Genomic DNA, 18,201 nt, shown 5'->3' on the forward strand with positions numbered 1-18,201 from the left:
CATGATCCCAGCTTAACATAAACTTCCGTCCCATGTTTATCATATCATGAAAGAATACAGTTCCCGGCTCGTAGGTAAGCCAAAAATTTTCTCGACCAACCTCCAAGATAGTAGTATATGTCTTGTTTTTTTTCACAAACCCTATTCTTTTTAAAAAAAATAATAACAAAAAAAAAAATGAAAATGTTATTGTTTATTTCATTGCAAACAGTTTTTAAAAACAAAATGGATCAAAATATACAATGTATTAACAATAATTAGTATACCCATTTGTTAACATCTAAACCCTAATCTATACTTAATTAATTACATTTAAATTTTAATTAACCCAAATGAGAGTTATTTCTTCCCTGTGATTGTGACATTGTAGGGTTATTATTGTTATTCACCTTCTCATCGGAATGCCCCGACGAATGTCGCGGTGATGGTCCCTCGAGCTTTAACGACACGTCGAAATTCTTCTCATTCGTCATCACATCGTTGCCGACGGAGAGCAGCAGTGGCGGTGGCTTAGTTTCATACATTTCCAGCTGTTGAGGGTCCAAGTCAGCCGAGCCATTGATGGGTGGCGGCGGTGGCGCTAGGGTGGCCGATGGGGTTCCTAAGTCCTGGAGCCGGAGATCATCGGCCCAGAAAATGGGGGTCTTACCGGTGTCGGAGATGAAGGGGTTCGGCTTCTTGAGGCAGTCGATAAGAGGCGGCGCAGGCGCCGGTGGTTCCGAGGTAAATAGGTTGTTGATGTCTTGAAAAGGAGGGAAGGTGTGAGGAGGAGGAGGAGGTGAAATGAAGGCTTTGTTGGCGGCGTCTGAAACAAGATTGGTGGTTGTTCCAATGTTGTTGGAAGTGGTTTTGAAACGTCCGGCGGCGGCGGCGGCGGCGGCCATGTTTTCGCCGGCGAGGGTTTGGCAAGCTTTCTCCAATATGCTTTGCATGTATTTGCCTTGAGCCTCAATCCTCAATTGAAGATGTCTTTGTACCTACAAATTAGGCCATTTATTATATACTTAATTCTTGTAATTTTAAATATATTTTTTTTATCTTAAACAAAATCTAATACCCCTCCAGTTTTTAAATTTGTATCTAATATACTTAGAGATGTTCTAAAAATTTAATGACCCGAAAAATCCAATCAACCATTTAGGTTCGATTATTAACTTATTTGAGCTCAAATAAATGAAAATTTTATGAGTTACATTGGTTTCGTGGGTTTCCTACATTAATTTGAGTTGAATCAAACCGTTTAAAACTTTTAATTTAAGATTAATTTTTAAAAATAAATATTGAAATTGAGTGACCGTTCTTAAAAAGCATTTTTTTTTTTTTAATAAATGACTCAAACAACCCGAATCAATCTAATTCTGGTACTTTGTAGCTGGGTTAGTTACTTATTTAATGAGAGCTAATAGCACGGAAAAAATTTAGAATCGAAACAACTAGATTTGATATAAGAAATGTCTTAACCGACCCAACTCAATTCATGAACACTCATAAACGGCTTAAACACGACCAAAATCAGTATGATGTCAATATGTTACAAAAATAAATGATGGGCTGACCTCAATTTGTTCATGCAGCCGTCTTTGGACCTCCAATTGCATTCTAGCAGAAAAATAGGTTATTTGTTCAGTACGCTGTTTGTTAATTAGAGAATCCGACAACATTTGTCGTACAAGAAACCACAAAATAAAGTGTTCACTCTTAACCCCACCTTCTCTAACAATAAAATTTAATAAATAAATAAATAAATAAAGGAAAAGCAAAAATAAATAAATAAATAAATAAATCAAGAGGCTTACTCGTTCATGCTACGGTCCATTAAGGTGGAAGAAGATCCACTGTTTCTATGAAGTTCTAAGGCTGAAGCTGCACATATCATACATAAATCAATTGAAATTAAGAATTATTAGAAGATATATGGAACGTTCATGAAACTCACCTCTCATGCCATCCTTTATCGATTGATCGTTGAATTCCTTGTGCGGTTGCTTCCCGAGCCTGAACTTCTGAACACGTTCCGAGAGCAAAAGGACGTTAAACTACCACTAAACTCAAAAGTTTCATCGACCCAGTAAAGAATTATCGAAAAGTAACACAAAACATGTTGGGTGGTGTCGATGTTTTATCAAATTATTACTCAATTCAAAAGTTTAAGTCGATGGGTTATGATAAATTTAGATTTTAAATATGACGGGATCGAGACCGGGGATATGGAAATTACCTGAAGATGGCTCTTGAGATGGTAGAGAGTGAGGCCCTTGACGCCCATAACCCTCATGATGGTCTTGGGAGTGGCCTCTGAAAAGAGATATGAACCCTAATAAGGAGAAAGAAGAAAGAAAAAGAAAAAGAAAAATGAAGGTGAGAAAAGTGCATACTGTCGGGTCCTCCGAGCTGAGTGACAGCGTCGACGAAGCGCTCGTGGAGCTCGACTGTCCAGCGGAGACGGGGCTTGGGGTCGGTGGTGAGGACGAGACCGGAATCTCCTTGGACACACATTGGCCTGTCATGGGAAGATGTCATAGAGGAGGGTTTCTTGGTGGCATGAAACATTGTCAATTGTTCTTTGTTTTGGCTTAGGTTTTGGTTTGGTTTGGTTTGGTTTGGTTTGTTGTGTCTGGAAATACTGAGGAGATTCAGGGGAACAAGGAAGGGAGGAGGAATAGGGTGCTTTTCTTTTTTTGCTTTTGCTTTGGTTTTTATTTTGCCATAGTCACCACAAACAACAGGGACACACTTTTGACAAAAGATTCTCTCTCTCTCTCTCCTCCTTTCTCTCACATGAATTATTTTTTAATTTCATTTTGGTCCTTTATAATATTAAATTTACGAGTAGAACCCTAGAAACGCTTTAACTTTTTAGCTATGTTCGGGTTAACTATTCTTAATAGTCTTTGTTTATAAGATATGAGGTTAACTATTATGGGAAGTTAAAACGTTCACTCTTTTACTTCATTTATTTTGTCATCATAAATTCATGTGTCCAAATCAGTAACTCGAAAATACTTATTACGTTTCTTAATCAAGAAGCTCCGTTCTTCAATCTCACACTCGTTAAACTCGAAAGTTGATGGAAAAAGTAGACGGGTATTGCTTTGTTCTTAGCTTAACAAGCTTATTTTGGTCCCGAGTCGAGTTGGGGCATCATTTTACTCGCATAACACTCCAACCTTACACTTGTTAAACTCGAAAGTTGGTGAAAAAGTAGATGGGTTTTGCTTTGCTCTTAGCTTAGCAAACTTATTTTGGTATGGAGTCAAGTTGGGGTATCATTTTACTCACATAACGCGCTCCAACCTTACACTCGTTAAACTCGAAAGTCGATGAAATAGTAGATGGGTATTGCTTTGTTCTTAGCTTAGTAAGCTTATTTTGGTCTTGAGTCGAGTTGGGGCGTCATTTTATTCACATAACGGTAACTAAATACAGGTAAGTAGTTCGTTAGTCCTTTCTCCGACGCCACTCGTTCAAAAAGGGAAACCCTCTTCATGTAATCATCACAAATGGTCCTTTATCCTTTCCCATATTAATGCTTTGCTTTGTGTTTTGTGTCGTACCACGGCTCACTTTTTAGCTTAATTATTTACAATCACTCAAACACTTTCCCATTACATTTTGAACAAGAAATTTCCTCAGGTTGTACCCATTTTATACATCATTCTGAGTCCATCACTGACAGATATTGTTCTCGTTGAGCTTTTTATTTCTAGTTTTCTCTCAACAATTTTAAAACGCGTCTGTTTGGAAGAGGTTTCCACATATTTGTAAAAATGTTTTGTTTCTCTCTCTAATCGATGTGAGATCTCACAGTACATCTCTCTAGAACCATGTTGAATCATCGTTCAATTCAAAGATTTCTAGTCTAGCTCGAAACCGTGTTTGTTTTCTCACTGTTAATTTACAATGATTTTCATCTTTTTTGAAGCGATATTTGACTAAATCGTCCTATCCCAAGTTTGGATCATATTCCTAACCGTTCGAGGATCAAAATCACTTTTGATCGATTTGGGTCGGCTTCAAAATGCCTCCATTCGTGCAATACGAGCTCAAATTCAAAAGGGTTTGAAGATTCAATGTTGTAGAACAAGAAACTAGGAAAGAAGAAGATCATAATTGAATGGATGGGATTGAAAGCTCCAAAACCAAAAGCAAGTTACAGATATGAATGGGAACCAATTCCTTTTAACTTTATGCTATGCTATTTGGAGTTGGTTGATTTGTTAGGTTCTTGTGAGAAAAATATAGAGCCTCTCAACATGAAAAGGCTCTGTTTTTTAATCAGCCATGACAGACCCATCATGGTGGACCTAATTCCATTCGCTTTCTTCTCTCTACTAACCTCTAAAGTTTTCTCGGGAATCAAAACTTTCATCTCCTCATTTCATCGCATTCTCTCACACCGAAAACTCGAAAAATCAAAACCCTAATTAATATTCGTATAAATCAATTTACCCTCATCGATACAATTCTATTTTAAAATCATTAACGCACAACTTTCACACGTGCATAAAGACTTCTTTCAATATGATATTAGAGTGAAATGATAGAATCAAATAAATAGCTATTTATGCAATAATATTACATTTAGGGGGTGATTTTAAATGAAATTTGATAATATTTCATGATAGCCCATATTCTCACCTAGTCTATAATCATTTGACCAAAGTGATTTTTGGGATATTATCTTCATGTTTAAACTCAAGTATATAGTCATAAATTCCATATAATTTAGGGTTATTTAACGTCTTTTAAGTTATGATATATTTTATATACTTGTTTTAGTAGTCTTAAGCAAGAGAATATGTTGTTGAACGATGTCCAAACTTTTAAATTGACGTGAGACTTAATTCGCATCTTAATAAAACAAAACGATGCTTAAATGAATAAAAAAATTCAATAAACCGACCCTTTTTTTTTTTTTTTTAATCGCTTCTTTTACAAGCATGCCTTGATCGATGTGCAATAAAATCAAAGCGTTTTTCAATCAAACATGGGGGAATTAATGCAAATATCAAACTTTGAAGCCCCTTCAAGCAAATTTAGGCTTTGCCTTTTAGCCCATTAAATTTTCAATATTATCATAAAAGCCCCCCTTGAAAAAAAAAAAAAAAAAAAAAAAAAAAAAAGGGTTCATTTAGTGTGGAGAACATTTTTGCATTAATTTTAAGCATTTTTTTTTTTTTTTTTTTTTTTTAATTTAAAAAAAGAATAATTCCTACTCTTTTAAAATGAATATATTCCTTAGCTTTTTTATCTAGTCTCTCTAGATTTGCCATGTACGGCTGACTAATCATCTACTGGGGCAGAGAAAATCTTTGTTGTAGAATATTTTTATGCCCTAATTACCCCTAGAATTGTATGCAATTCACGTGTCCAGGACAACTCTTGAGACTTTGTGAATTTTATCATTGCTTAATTGTTAAGAAACTAGCATTAGGGTCAAGGTCGGGTTCGGGGTAACGGATAAGCAAGAAGCTCGAGAATCTATCGTCTTCGAGCATATCGTAAACCTATTTTGAGAAGCTTCTTAAACTGTCTTAAAAGTGGACTGATGGTTTGTTTTTTCTTCTACATTTTGATCAGGAAAGCATGAAAACAGATAAGGTCACAATGAATAGCATCAAAACACTATGAACTTACTGCTGAATAGGCTTTATAGGCCTCTGCCTATCTGGTTTTGATTTGATCACACAAGCCCAAGACCAAGCCCATTGTTTGTAGCTTAACGCTACTTGCAGCACTCAGCTCATCAGTTGCCGTCCATATTCCCCAAACAAACGTATTTCAGCTGCAATCATGTTATTGAGAAAGTGCTATAAATTCTATTTTAAAAAATGAACCACAAGCCTATTACATTTCACAAGCAGATCAATGTCGAGAGATTCGTTCGTTTGAAAAATTAAGCTTATGAACGCTACTTCTATCTATAGTTTTCTTTGTTTTGTAATCTACTTTTTATGAAGGTTTCTAAGTAATTTTTAAAAACTTGTTTTGTTGTTTAAATTTAGTTAAAAGAATTCAATGTTTCCCTACAAAAGGAAAATGAAAATCAAGAAATGGAAGAGAAAACGAGTATAATTTTTAGAAACTTGTTTGAAAATGTGAGATCCCACGTTGGATGGACAAGGAAACGAAGAATTTTTTATAAGGGTGTGGAAACCTCTATCTAATAGACGCGTTTTAAAATCTTGAAGGGAAGCCCGGAAGGAAAGGCCCAAATAGAACAATATTTGTAAGGGAAAGCCCAAAGATAACCATATTTGTTAACGGTGAGTTTGGGCTATTACAAATGATATCAAAACGAGACATCGAATGGTGTGTCAACGAGGACGCTGGCCCCCAAGAGGGGTGGATAATGAAATCTCACATTAGTTGGAGATGGGAACAAAGCATTCGTTATAAGGGTGTGGAAACCTATTAGTAGACCCGTTTTAAAATCTTGAAGGAAAGGCCCAAAGAGAACAATATATGTTAACAGTGGGCTTGGGCTATTACAAATGATATCAAAGCAGACTCCGAATGGTGTGCCAGCAAGGACGCTGGCCTTCAAGAGGGGTGGATTGTGAGATCTCACATTAGTTGGAGATGGGAACGAAGCATTCCTTATAGGGTGTGGAAACTTCTCCCTATAGTAGATGCGTTTTAAAATCTTGAAGGGAAGACCTAGAGAGGATAATATCTGTTAACGGTGGACTTGGACTGTTACAAATGATATCAGAACCAGACACCGAATCGTGTGCTAGCGAGGACGTTGACCCTTAAGAGGGGTGGATTGTGAGATCTCACGTTAGTTGGAGAGGGGAACAAAACATTCCTTATAAGGGTGTGGAAACCTCTCCCTAGTAGAGGCATTTTAAAATCAAGAAGGGAAGAACCAAAGAGGACAATATCTGCTAACGGTGGGTTTAGGTTATTACAAATGGTATCAAAGTCAGACATCGAATGGTGTGTCAACGAGTATGCTGGACCCTCAAGAGGAGTGGATTGTGAGATCTCACATTGGTTGAAGAGGGGAACGAAGCATTCCTTATAAGGATATGAAAACCTCTCTAGTAAACTCGTTTTAAAACTCTGAACGGAAGCAGAAGAAAGATTGGATAATGCAAAGAATAGGGGATGAATAATACCTCAAGATAATCGTCCATCCCATATTTGGATCCTTCCCGACCAAGGCCTGACTGTTTAATGCCACCAAATGGAGCCACCTGCAGTAAGACATAAGGGGGATGTCATAACCCACTCTACATTTCCTTTAATAAAAAATGTACCACCTCCACATAGGCTTACCTCTGTAGCAATTAGGCTTTCATTAACACCAACCATTCCATATTCAAGAGCTTCAGTCATTCTCCATGAACGTTGAATATTATTTGTGTATACGCAAGCAGCTAATCCTGTAAGAAATAATCAAAATTTAGGGAACTGATGGCCTAAAAACCTCTAGGAAACACAATTTATTGAGGGTGGTAAATGGATAGGCGCTATAGCAATACCTGCATTGGCGTCATTAGCGAGACCAATTGCTTCCTCCTCTGTTCTAAATGGCAGCAAGGGTGCCACGGGACCGAATACTTCCTCCCTGATATTAAATAGAACCAGAGGCACGAAGCAGATCTCATACCAATGAAGATAGTATTCCTTATTTATAAACCCATGATCTTCCCCTTAATTAGTCAACGTGGGACTTCTCTCCCAACAATCCTCCCCTTAATCGAGGTTTGAATCCTTACTCTAGAGCTCTCGAACAAAGTACACCCTTTGTTCAACACTTGAGTCACTTTTTGGCTACACCTTCCAGGCTAGCAACTTCTTATTCGACACTTGAGGATTCTATTTATTGACATGACTAAGTTAAGGGCATGACCATGATACCATGTTAGAAATCACGACTCTCCACAATGGTATGATATTGTCCACTTTGAGCATAAAGTCTCGTGGCTTTGCTTGTGGTTTTCCCAAAAGGTCTCGTACCAATGAAGATAGTATTGCTTACTAATAAACCCGTGACCTTCCCCTTAATTAGCCAGCTCAAAATTCTTTAAGGACGTAAAATGCAACATTAATACCTGAATAAAAGCATATCACTATTCACGTCAGCAATGACTGTAGGTTCAAAAAATGTCATCCCAAGGCTGTGTCTTTTACCACCAAGAACAACTTTTGCTCCCTTCAGAAGAAAATTAGGAAGGAGAGAGTGGGAGAGAGAACTGAGTGAACTTCAAAAGATTTCTTAGTTACACAAATTGGAAATAAATGGGGTAATCATAAACATAAACATATCAGCACCCCAAATTTTGGAAAGCTTTTTTTTCTATGAGAGACCAGCTTTCATAGATTCATAAAGAACAAATGAAGGATATACAAAGGCATTCTTAGAAGAAGGTTATCAAAAAAGGACTTGAATACTACGACCCAACTGACAACTACAAAAAAGACTGGCTGACAAAAGCCAACGAGTACACATTAAATCTAGCAACACACAAAACATCTCTCAGGACCTTTCAACCCCTTTGGAAAGTTTCACTGGCATATGTATGTTCATATTTAGGATGCCAATCACTCAAGGTACTGTAGATAAGAAGGAAATGTTGAAGGTAAACATATAATATCGTTTCAATAACTAAGAAAGTTCACTTCAGAAGACTAATTAGAGGTTAGAATAAAGCAACTTTTAAGATCGCACAACAACTCACACACTCAATCTAATGAACACAAAGAATAGGAGAGAGAAAATGAAGGTTTATATTAATGACACTCAATCTAGATGAACACAAAGAATAGGAGAGAGAAAATGAAGGTTTATATTAATGACATTCAATCTAGATGAACACAAAGAATAGGAGAGAGAAAATGAAGGTTTATATTAATGACATTCAATCTAGATGAACACAAAGAATAGGAGAGAGAAAATGAAGGTTTATATTAATGACATTCAATCTAGATGAACACAAAGAATAGGAGAGAGAAAATGAAGGTTTATATTAATGACATTCAATCTAGATGAACACAAAGAATAGGAGAGAGAAAATGAAGGTTTATATTAATGACATTCAATCTAGATGAACACAAAGAATAGGAGAGAGAAAATGAAGGTTTATATTAACGACTTAAGGTATGTATAGTAGAGAATACAAAGAACGTAGAAAGTAAATCTTCAGAGCACTCGCTAAGGGTTTATATATGGTTTTAGTTTACTATATATAGTTTTACCAGATATAACCACCTACTCTACGTAAATATCTACCATATATTTCTCTACTCGCTTTTAATTATAAATAGTTGTTTACCATTTTCCAGTTAAACCTAAAGTAATAAACTAGCAGAACTTCTATGAATCACTACTATAATAGTAATTAATAGTTCCAAAATACCAAGTCAGAAACAAACCTTTGTGATGGCATCTTGAAGAAATTTCTCAACCTGTCAGGAAAAGGTCCACATGCATCAATGCATACAGAAATTGCTCAAATTAATTGTCGCAATAATGCAGATTTGATGGGTAACGTGATGAAAACAAAACAAACCTTCTGCACGGCAGCTTCATTAATCAAAGGACCCTGAAAAAAAAGAAGCAAGAATCAAAGTAATGTAGAACTCAAGTTCAACTAAAAAGAAGTTTACTTTAAATTAAATATTACATAATGTGCTTGTTAGAAAAAGTGTGCCATTCTATTTTTCAAATAAGAAATATATGATATCATTTAAGAGTAAAACCAGAGAACAGAGGTAAAGATTAGAAAGAACTATACCATTCGAACTAACGCAAAAGGGAGGGTAATTGCAACTGTATTTAGATAGGGAATCCAGGAATAAGCAACGAAGGAAACTAATCGAGAATAAATAGAAAAAGAAAGAATCGAAAACCGGCTGGCTTTGCCTTCAACAATAACAAAAAAGGAAAGAAGGAAAGAAGGGGCTTTTTAAGACACCAAGGTTGTAAGATCAGACAAGTCCTCTTTCTCCAAATTGGGAATTTCCATCAGCTGTAGAAAGATATACCTCTACTACAATCAACTGGTGATCCTCCCGGTACTATACACATGAGTGAAAGATAGAGAGACCTACCTTGCTCAAAAGATCTGAAAATTCTTGTGCTTCAAACTCTTTTTGCTTACCGAAATACGAACAAAAACGTCATGACAAAAACGACTATGTTTAAATGGAAAGTTGGTTGTAAACCCTCTTTCAAAGCTGTGAGTAAAGAAATTCTATAAGATGAGTGTGCATTCGGAATTCCTGTTTTTGGTGCCAAGAGCTAGCTAATATTCCGAAAAAAATTTCCTGTTTCTTGTAACTTATTTTTTCAAAAGAGAATTTAGTTTCCTTTATCCATCGATCCTGATTTTAACTCCGAAAGGTTGATGACATAGCACTCGAGATAAGAGATCCTTCGCAATACAAAGGTGTAACACAATATGGAGGGTTAGAGGAGCAAATACATACTCTTTGCAATTAACAAAATTAAATTACCTTGAGCTTGGAAGATAACTTTACAAAGAAAAGACTGACAATCACAATTGAATCAGGGATTGTAGGCACGAGAAACTACCTGAGCAACACCTTCACCAAACCCATCACCAACTTGCAGATCTTGCGCAGCTTTTGAGAAAGCATTACAAAATTTCTCGTATATGCCTGAAAACTAGAGCTTAGTTCAAACCCGAAGGAAAGAACATGATTCAACCAGATAAAGCCAATAATTTTGAAGAATTGATTGAGGATTATATGGAACTATGGTTCTACAGCAATACATAACAATATACAGTTTCCTCCAATGTGATTTTCATCCGTTCCCCTTCCTTCAGGAAGGTTTACATGGTTTGTTTCCTTCTAAGAATTAGTTCACCTATCACTATCTTCATTTCTTAAAAATTCAGCAAAACTTAAATGGACAATTGAATGTCCAGATGCATTAGTACAATTCAAGATATTAAAGTCAGCTCTTAAGTATGTTCACTACTCCTACCACAAAAGCATCCATAAAATACTCTGAGCAACAAAAAAAAAAAAAAAACTAATATCAGTGAGCTGAATATTTTAAATGAGCAGAGGTAAGTGTTTTCACAACTAAAGTATACATCTGCCAATACCTTCTTGAACAAGAATCCTATTGGCAGAAACACAAGTCTGTCCACTATTCCGAAACTTCGATGCAATCTGAAAGATCAAATAAGGTTTCACTACTGAATTTTCCAAAGCGAGATAAGTATGCACTTATAATAAATAGTAATCCTACTACTGATTCGCAACAATTATGGTAAATAGTACTACTTTCCCAAGTTTACCAATCAGAATGAGAAAATTAACTTACCTCGAATAACGAAAACTGCATGTAGAACATAATATTAAGGAAAAATAGAAGCATAACTTCAAATTAAGGTCATAATAGGCTCCAAAAGATGAACAATTAAAGAAGAACACAAACAGACTCCAACTCCCTTGTTTTGGAGGTAAGAGTGGCGATTGAACAAATACAAATCCCGAGGTACTCACCGTGATTGTCATGAGCAAATATGGTTCTCACCCTTCCCAGTGAATGTTGGGTGGGATCAAACGCACTTCCAAAAATCCTTGAAAGATATTTCTAATGAGATCCCTTTCTTTTCTCATTTTGTTCAGTGTTTTGTGGGCAATGGGAGGATAAGTGATGGGAGGCTAAACTCCTGTACTCTAAGTTTCTTCATTCATTTCATTTGTTCTCTATAAGAAATTGCTCAAATGGCCTTTCTCATTCTAGGAGCTCTCCTTCTCTATTGTTGGGGTTTTGTTGTCCTTCATTTGATAGGGAAGTGGTGAATGTTATGGCTCTTTTATCCTTGATCCGGGAGCTTGAGATTAGTCATGGGAGAAGGGATATTCGTTTTTGGAGCGTAAATCTTTCTAAAGGTTTTCTTGTAGTTCTTTCTCACAGTGGTTACAAACTACAGACCAAAGCTTGTAGGAACTGCACTTGTGATCTTGTTTTCTCTACTGGCAAATTACTGTTACAAAATATGTTGTTTAGATTAAAATAAAATCTAGATTAGCACAATGGAAATGACAACCCAAAAAATTATGTCAAACCTGTTCTTATTACTTTTACCATAAATCCAGTTTGAGTTCCTATTTAACACAGTGGTAGAGTGTCGAAGTCATCCGTTCGAGCCTGATTATCCCTAATCCTATGAGAGTATTTCTATTTTTATTTGCTCCCAGCCATGATCAAATAAGAATGGATAAGAAGCTTGTGGAATTGACGTGAGGGGGTGGCGATGACTATATTTCTAGGAGGGAACTCTAGGCAAATGGATATAAGTTATGTCTTGGAATGTTGCTGAAATGAAAATGTAAACAAAATTGATGCTCACATATTATATTAATAATCAATAATTTCACTTACAACTCCTTTTACTGCAACATCCACATCTGCATCATCAAAGACTATGTGAGGTGCATTACCCCCAAGTTCTAAGGACACCTACAAAACAGAAACGAGTATCAAAAACCACTTATGTTTCTTCAAATCTCCATTACCTGAAAAATTGCTTGCACTTTAGGAACTGTGAATACCTTTTTAACAGTCCCAGCAGCTCCAGCCATCAATTTTTTTCCAACTGTTGTTGAGCCAGTAAACGTGATTTTTCTAACCTGCACAGGTTGGATAAACACACAAGATTAAAGCAATAGCACCATACTGCAAAAAAATATCATTCTGTTAGTAATTGTAAGGAACCTGTGTACTTGCAAGTATAGCATCCCCAATAGCAGGAGCATCTCCCATAACCACATTCACTACACCCTACACATTAAAAAATCAACCAGTAGACATATATAATAAACTGAAAATTGCACCCAGTAACTGAAGATTACAGAGACAAATGCGACTACAGTGTTTGGAAAACACAACACGGATTAACAAAAATGTGAAACAAAGAGAACTAAAATAGTTATTCTGTAACGGCCCAAGTCCACCACTAGCAGATATTGTCCTCTTTGGGCTTTCCCCTCAAGGTTTTTAAAACGCGTTTGCTAGGGAGAGATTTCCACACCCTTATAAATAATGTTTCGTTCTCCTCCCCAACCGATGTGGGATCTCGCAATCCACCTCCCCCCCCTTGGGGTCCAGCGTTCTTGTTGGCACACCGCCTCGTGTCCACCCCCTTCGAGACTCAGTCTCCTTGCTGGCACATCGCTATGTGTCTGGCTCTGATACCATTTGTAATGGTCCAAGCCCACCGCTAACAGATATTGTCCTCTTTGGGCTTCCCCTCAATATTTTTAAAACGCATCTGCTAGGGAGAGGTTTCCACACCCTAATAAAAAATGTTTCGTTTTCCTCCCCAATCGATGTGGGATCTCACATATTTAGGCCAAGCTAATGTTTTACAAATCTTCTCGTTTTTCCTCAGCAGTTAATGACAACACAACCAACTAAAAGTAATTTATGAATAAAACAACCAAATCCCAAGACTATCAGAAAAACAGGTACGCAGTCAAATTCTGTTCATGTTGCCAATATAAATGCAGAAGGATAACTTTCAAAATGAATTAAAGGGAAAACATCTTCATTAGTAATTACTGGGGGAATTCCAGCTTGCAGTGAGAGCTCAGCTGCTGCTAAAGCTGTCAAGGGAGTAAGTTCAGAGGGTTTTATGACCACCGTACAACCACATGCAAGAGCAGGTGCAACCTGAAATGAAGGGGTATCATATAATACGGTTTTGTCAATAGTATATACTTAATTGAAAGATCGTGTTCTCATTAAAGAAAGCAGCATAGTAAACAATTGAACACAAATGCTCATGAAGGGGACTAACCTTCCGTGTAATCATAGCCAACGGAAAGTTCCAAGGGGTAATAACACCAACAACTCCAACTGGCTGCAAAAGTAACTGTTTGTGAAAAACTATGGTACTGAATATTGCTAAAAGCTTCAACATTTTATATGAGACTAAGCATGACTATCGAAAGCGAGTATGCATAAATTATAGAAGAAAAGAGTGTACTGGTGTGAGATGAAAGGGAGGCTCCCTTCAGATCTAGTACTCAAACCTAGGCATTACATGATCAGTGGAATTTCAACATGACAACTACAGTTTTAGGAAACATGGGATAGAATAACACAAATTTATTGTTCAATACTTCAAAGACTTATAAGATGGTCGCTTAGTATCCTATGCCTTAAGCTCATGATAGAGATGCAATGTGTGGGTACAATATATAGATATTCCAAACATCTCCATATTGAACATTTCAATTAATTTTTTGGGTTGGTTGACTAATTTTGAGTAGTTTCCTCAAATGTATACATAATGATGCATATGGAAGGCATTCAAGTAATCATAAAAAAAAAAAAAAAAAAAAAAAAAAAAAAAAAAAAAAAAANGTTGAACTGTTACTTGACCTGCTTCAACACAAAAAGTCGACGATCAGCTATAGTTGGTGAGATTATGTCACCGTATACTCGTTTTGCTTCCTCGGAAAAGAATTCAAGAAAGCTGGCTCCATAGTTTATCTGTATGATGATTTGGAAGATGTATGTTAAAAGAACAAAGTGATGCCACATGAAATTCTGACGATTACGGCAGTGAACCATATGATACCTCACCCACTGATTCCTTTAATGGTTTGCCTTGCTCTAAGGTTATCAATTGTCCAATCTCTTCTTTGTGGGTAGTTAGAAGCTCGTACCTTCAAAATACAGGAGAAAGGAGAAACGTCATAAGAATGGCAAGTAACCAATGGAATAGTATTCCAACGAACTAGGCAACAATGAATGTTGTAATGGTTCAATATCATAAGTGCTCAATATTATTCAAAGCCTACTCAGAGCACAAAAGAATACAATTTTCAACAAATTTATCTTGACATAAAAAGATGTTAATACTTTTATACTAATATCTCAAATTACTCGAATAAGATGATTCGTTTTCTCATAATATGCAATTGGAAATAAAAAGGAAAAGTAATAGCAGAGAATATAAATAAGCAAACTTAGAAAAACAAATGAATAAGTTGATACCATTTACGTAAGCGATTACTCCGATCAGCTGCAGTGAGCTTGCTCCAAGCTGTAAGGTGAATTAAGGTAGATGGATAAAGTTAGTGAATTTTTTAATTTTTTTTTTCACAAAAACAACTATCATTGACTAAATTAACGGTTGAGAATGTAGCAGACCTTCACAATAAACTCAAGAGACAGCAGAAGGAAAGTGTTCTCTTACATCAATATTAAATACCATATGTATCCAACTATTCATATATTCAACATGTTTCTAGATAAATTCTTCAAATAATGGGGTGGGTGGGTGGGTAAGCCGAAACCAAGACGATGGAAGTCACAGAAAAATGGTTCCAAAAATAGTATTTGAGCCATAGTTACGAAAAGGTTTGTAGAGTCTGCACCATAAAAAAGGTGACAAATGCAGCATCAATATTATGAAGACGTACAAATCGAAAAACTGGTTCGACATTTCAACCTAACATTGTAACTTATTGCACGTATAAGCTTTTATTAAAAACCAATCTGAAACCTACACTTAAAAGCATCATAAGCTGAAGTAATAGCATCATCTGTCTCCCTTTTGCTCATGAGAGGGACATTGGCTATAACTTCACCATTTGCTGGATTATGAACCTGCAACATAACGATGAAATTTCTCGATAGTCTGAAACGTAATCCTGAACAAATATAAGGGAACGAATCAGCCCATTTCTAACATACAGACTAAATTAATACAAATACCCCTAAACTTTGTACTTTGTCTCGAAGATACCTTCAACTTTTAAAAGTTTCAATAATACCCTCAAACTTTAAAAATAAAACTAAAAAATATTTTTATAGTTAGTTTTGGATATAAACCGTTAATATTTTGTTTCAAACCTACCCTTACACTTTCAACGGTGTCTCAAAAATTCCCTTAAAACTTCAAAATTTTCATTAATACCCTTAAACTTTTTTAAAAACTTCAAAAACACCTTTAATTAACAAAAGAAACATAATATCCTTGAACTTTTTATCGTTAGAATGTAGGCATAAACCGTTTATCTTCTCGTGCCTAAGGTGGGTGGTTTCACAAAATGTCAAGAACAACCCTTGGTTGAGAAGGAACACAAGGCTAGTTGTTAAAGACATAAAAGAATGAGGCTGCAGCAAGACCAAGAGGAACGTCAAATGCAACGTCTGCTACATGAAGGTGGCTAAGTAAGGAGTTGGCTGAAGAGTGGTGCCAACAAGTGGATGGATTGCGTTAAAAGCTTCTACAATTTGTTTCAGTAAGGGATGTGACCACGATGAGGACCACGACGAGGACCATGTTTGGGGCGCACTCCTTCCAACTTAGGATGCTAGTTTTGCCATGGTTTTTCTGGTAAGTCCCAGGATGAGCCAAAGAGAAAGGCGAGGTAGGTCCCTAGTGAGATAGCCCACAACTATTGGGTAGTTTGTCGTGCTTATGCTGTGAGTCCCAAAAACTGGGAAAAGGTTCGTAAGTGGATGGCCTATAAGTAGTGTGTAATTTTCGTATTCATGTCTGAGGCATGTATATTTTTAACATGTCAGTTAGCAACAATTCGGCGTTCAAATCGCCATCGGGACAATGCAAAGGTTAAGTGGGAGAGAATGTCACATTCCATGAACGATTGTGCCATTGAGAAAGTCATCGAGAACAATGACTAGTTTAAAGGGGAAAGAATGTGACAGCCATACTATGAAAAACAGTAGGTTGTGACCCCTATATGCAGATAAATAAGGCGGCGACATAGAAGTGGCGCCCAACCGATCAAGTGAGAGTCAAGACAAGACAAGACAAGTATCATACATTTGGTTAAGAACCCGGTTTATCATTCAAAGAAAAAAACATATTAGAAGACGTTATCATTTCACTAGTAAGTCAGTGGAAGAAGGTGATATGTGTTTTGAGAAGATAGATGGTTCATCCAACAGACATGTTAACAAAATGTGTTGATGATGGGAAATCGAGGTCGTGTAAATGTTGGGATCGATACCAGTTGTTAGCTCTGATACCAGTTGTTAGGATCGCACAACAACGCACACGCTCGATCTAGATGAACACAAAGAATGGGATAGAGAAAAGTGCAAGGAGAACTCTGGCTAAAAGGATTTGTTTTTATTGATGACTTCACGTATGTACAGTAAGAGAGAGTACAGAGAATAGAAAGTACATTTTCAAAGCTTTACCGGACGGGATATATATATGGTTTAGTTTACTATATATATAGCTTTACCAGATTTAGCCATCTACTATATATAGCTATTTACCATATATAACTTTACCGGATATAGCTTTACCGGATATAGCTTTACCATATATAACTTTACTATATATAGCTTTACCAAATATAGCTTTACCGGATATAACCGTTGACCAAGCTATAAATAAGGAGCAGACTCCATAACCTAACAATTCTCCCACTTGGAGACTGATCCAGTCAACCAAGAATTTCATTCTCAGACGATCACTGCACCATACCAATTAAGGCTTTGCATAACCTTAATTTTCCAACATCAACACATTTTGTCAACATGTTTGCTGGATTCTTTGCACCCTCTATCTTCTCCAAACACATCACCATCTTTCACTAACCTGCAAGTGAAATGGTATCGTCTTCTGTGTTTTCTCTTGAAATGATAGACCGGGTTCCTTTGTCAACTGTTTGACACTCTGACTATTTCTGTAAAGAATATCTTCGTGCTACTTCTTGCCCATTCTTCCAGATAGTCAGTCATCCATATCGTCTTCTTTCCAGTTTCAACTATTGCCACGTACTCAGCCGCAGTACAACGCATTTTTGAAGCCTAGACGTCTCATCATCCATGCTCGCTCCTACTTGGTTATATCCTCCAACTGTAGGGCCTCACCAAAGGGTTGTGGTTCCCTNTGCTTTCGGCCGACTCAACCCCCTCTGGAGTTTCAGCAACGCTTCCAGCCGACCCAACCCCCTTCAGCGACGCTTCCGGCCCACGCAACCCCCTCTGGAGTTTCAACGACGCTTCCGTCCGACGCAACCCCCTCTGGAGNTATACAGGATGATCTTCTCAACACCAGTTCAGGTGTCACTTGCTCCACTGCTGATTCCTTCGCAACAACCTCAGGAGTTTGTTGAGTATCTGCTACAAAATCACTTGGTGATTTTCTCCGCAACTCAACCTCAACTCCCACTTGCTTTGTTGTCTTGGAACCTTGCTCCACATCTGGTTCCTCA

General features: G+C 36.9%; 2 protein-coding genes across 2 annotated transcripts in view; both read right to left on the bottom strand.

Moving 5' to 3' along the window:
* Positions 1–226: 226 nt before the first annotated feature.
* On the bottom strand, positions 227–2,693 carry LOC111795565 (myb family transcription factor APL). Its single transcript, XM_023678068.1, has 6 exons — positions 2,376–2,693; positions 2,219–2,295; positions 1,937–2,003; positions 1,797–1,863; positions 1,557–1,599; positions 227–977 (listed from the first exon to the last, which is right to left on the bottom strand). The coding sequence occupies exons 1-6, from the start codon at positions 2,548–2,550 to the stop codon at positions 324–326; spliced, it is 1,083 nt and encodes a 360-aa protein (XP_023533836.1). The 5' UTR covers positions 2,551–2,693; the 3' UTR covers positions 227–323.
* Positions 2,694–5,461: 2,768 nt separating this feature from the next.
* The window catches only part of LOC111796065 (succinate-semialdehyde dehydrogenase, mitochondrial), a 15,943-nt gene continuing 3,203 nt past the window's right edge, over positions 5,462–18,201 (bottom strand). The window contains exons 3-20 of the mRNA XM_023678754.1: positions 15,514–15,613; positions 14,999–15,047; positions 14,580–14,667; positions 14,381–14,491; positions 13,794–13,856; positions 13,556–13,666; positions 12,710–12,775; positions 12,547–12,624; positions 12,377–12,454; positions 11,088–11,154; positions 10,547–10,632; positions 9,522–9,554; positions 9,385–9,417; positions 8,064–8,164; positions 7,491–7,576; positions 7,285–7,391; positions 7,125–7,202; positions 5,462–5,785 (exon numbers count right to left, since the gene is read on the bottom strand). Coding sequence (XP_023534522.1) covers positions 5,747–5,785; positions 7,125–7,202; positions 7,285–7,391; positions 7,491–7,576; positions 8,064–8,164; positions 9,385–9,417; positions 9,522–9,554; positions 10,547–10,632; positions 11,088–11,154; positions 12,377–12,454; positions 12,547–12,624; positions 12,710–12,775; positions 13,556–13,666; positions 13,794–13,856; positions 14,381–14,491; positions 14,580–14,667; positions 14,999–15,047; positions 15,514–15,613 — 1,374 coding nt within the window. The 3' untranslated portion in view covers positions 5,462–5,746. The remainder of the gene's footprint in view (positions 5,786–7,124; positions 7,203–7,284; positions 7,392–7,490; positions 7,577–8,063; positions 8,165–9,384; positions 9,418–9,521; positions 9,555–10,546; positions 10,633–11,087; positions 11,155–12,376; positions 12,455–12,546; positions 12,625–12,709; positions 12,776–13,555; positions 13,667–13,793; positions 13,857–14,380; positions 14,492–14,579; positions 14,668–14,998; positions 15,048–15,513; positions 15,614–18,201) is intronic.

The sequence above is a fragment of the Cucurbita pepo genome, chromosome LG05 (genome assembly GCF_002806865.2).
Source record: "Cucurbita pepo subsp. pepo cultivar mu-cu-16 chromosome LG05, ASM280686v2, whole genome shotgun sequence".
NCBI classification, from domain to species: domain Eukaryota; kingdom Viridiplantae; phylum Streptophyta; class Magnoliopsida; order Cucurbitales; family Cucurbitaceae; genus Cucurbita; species Cucurbita pepo.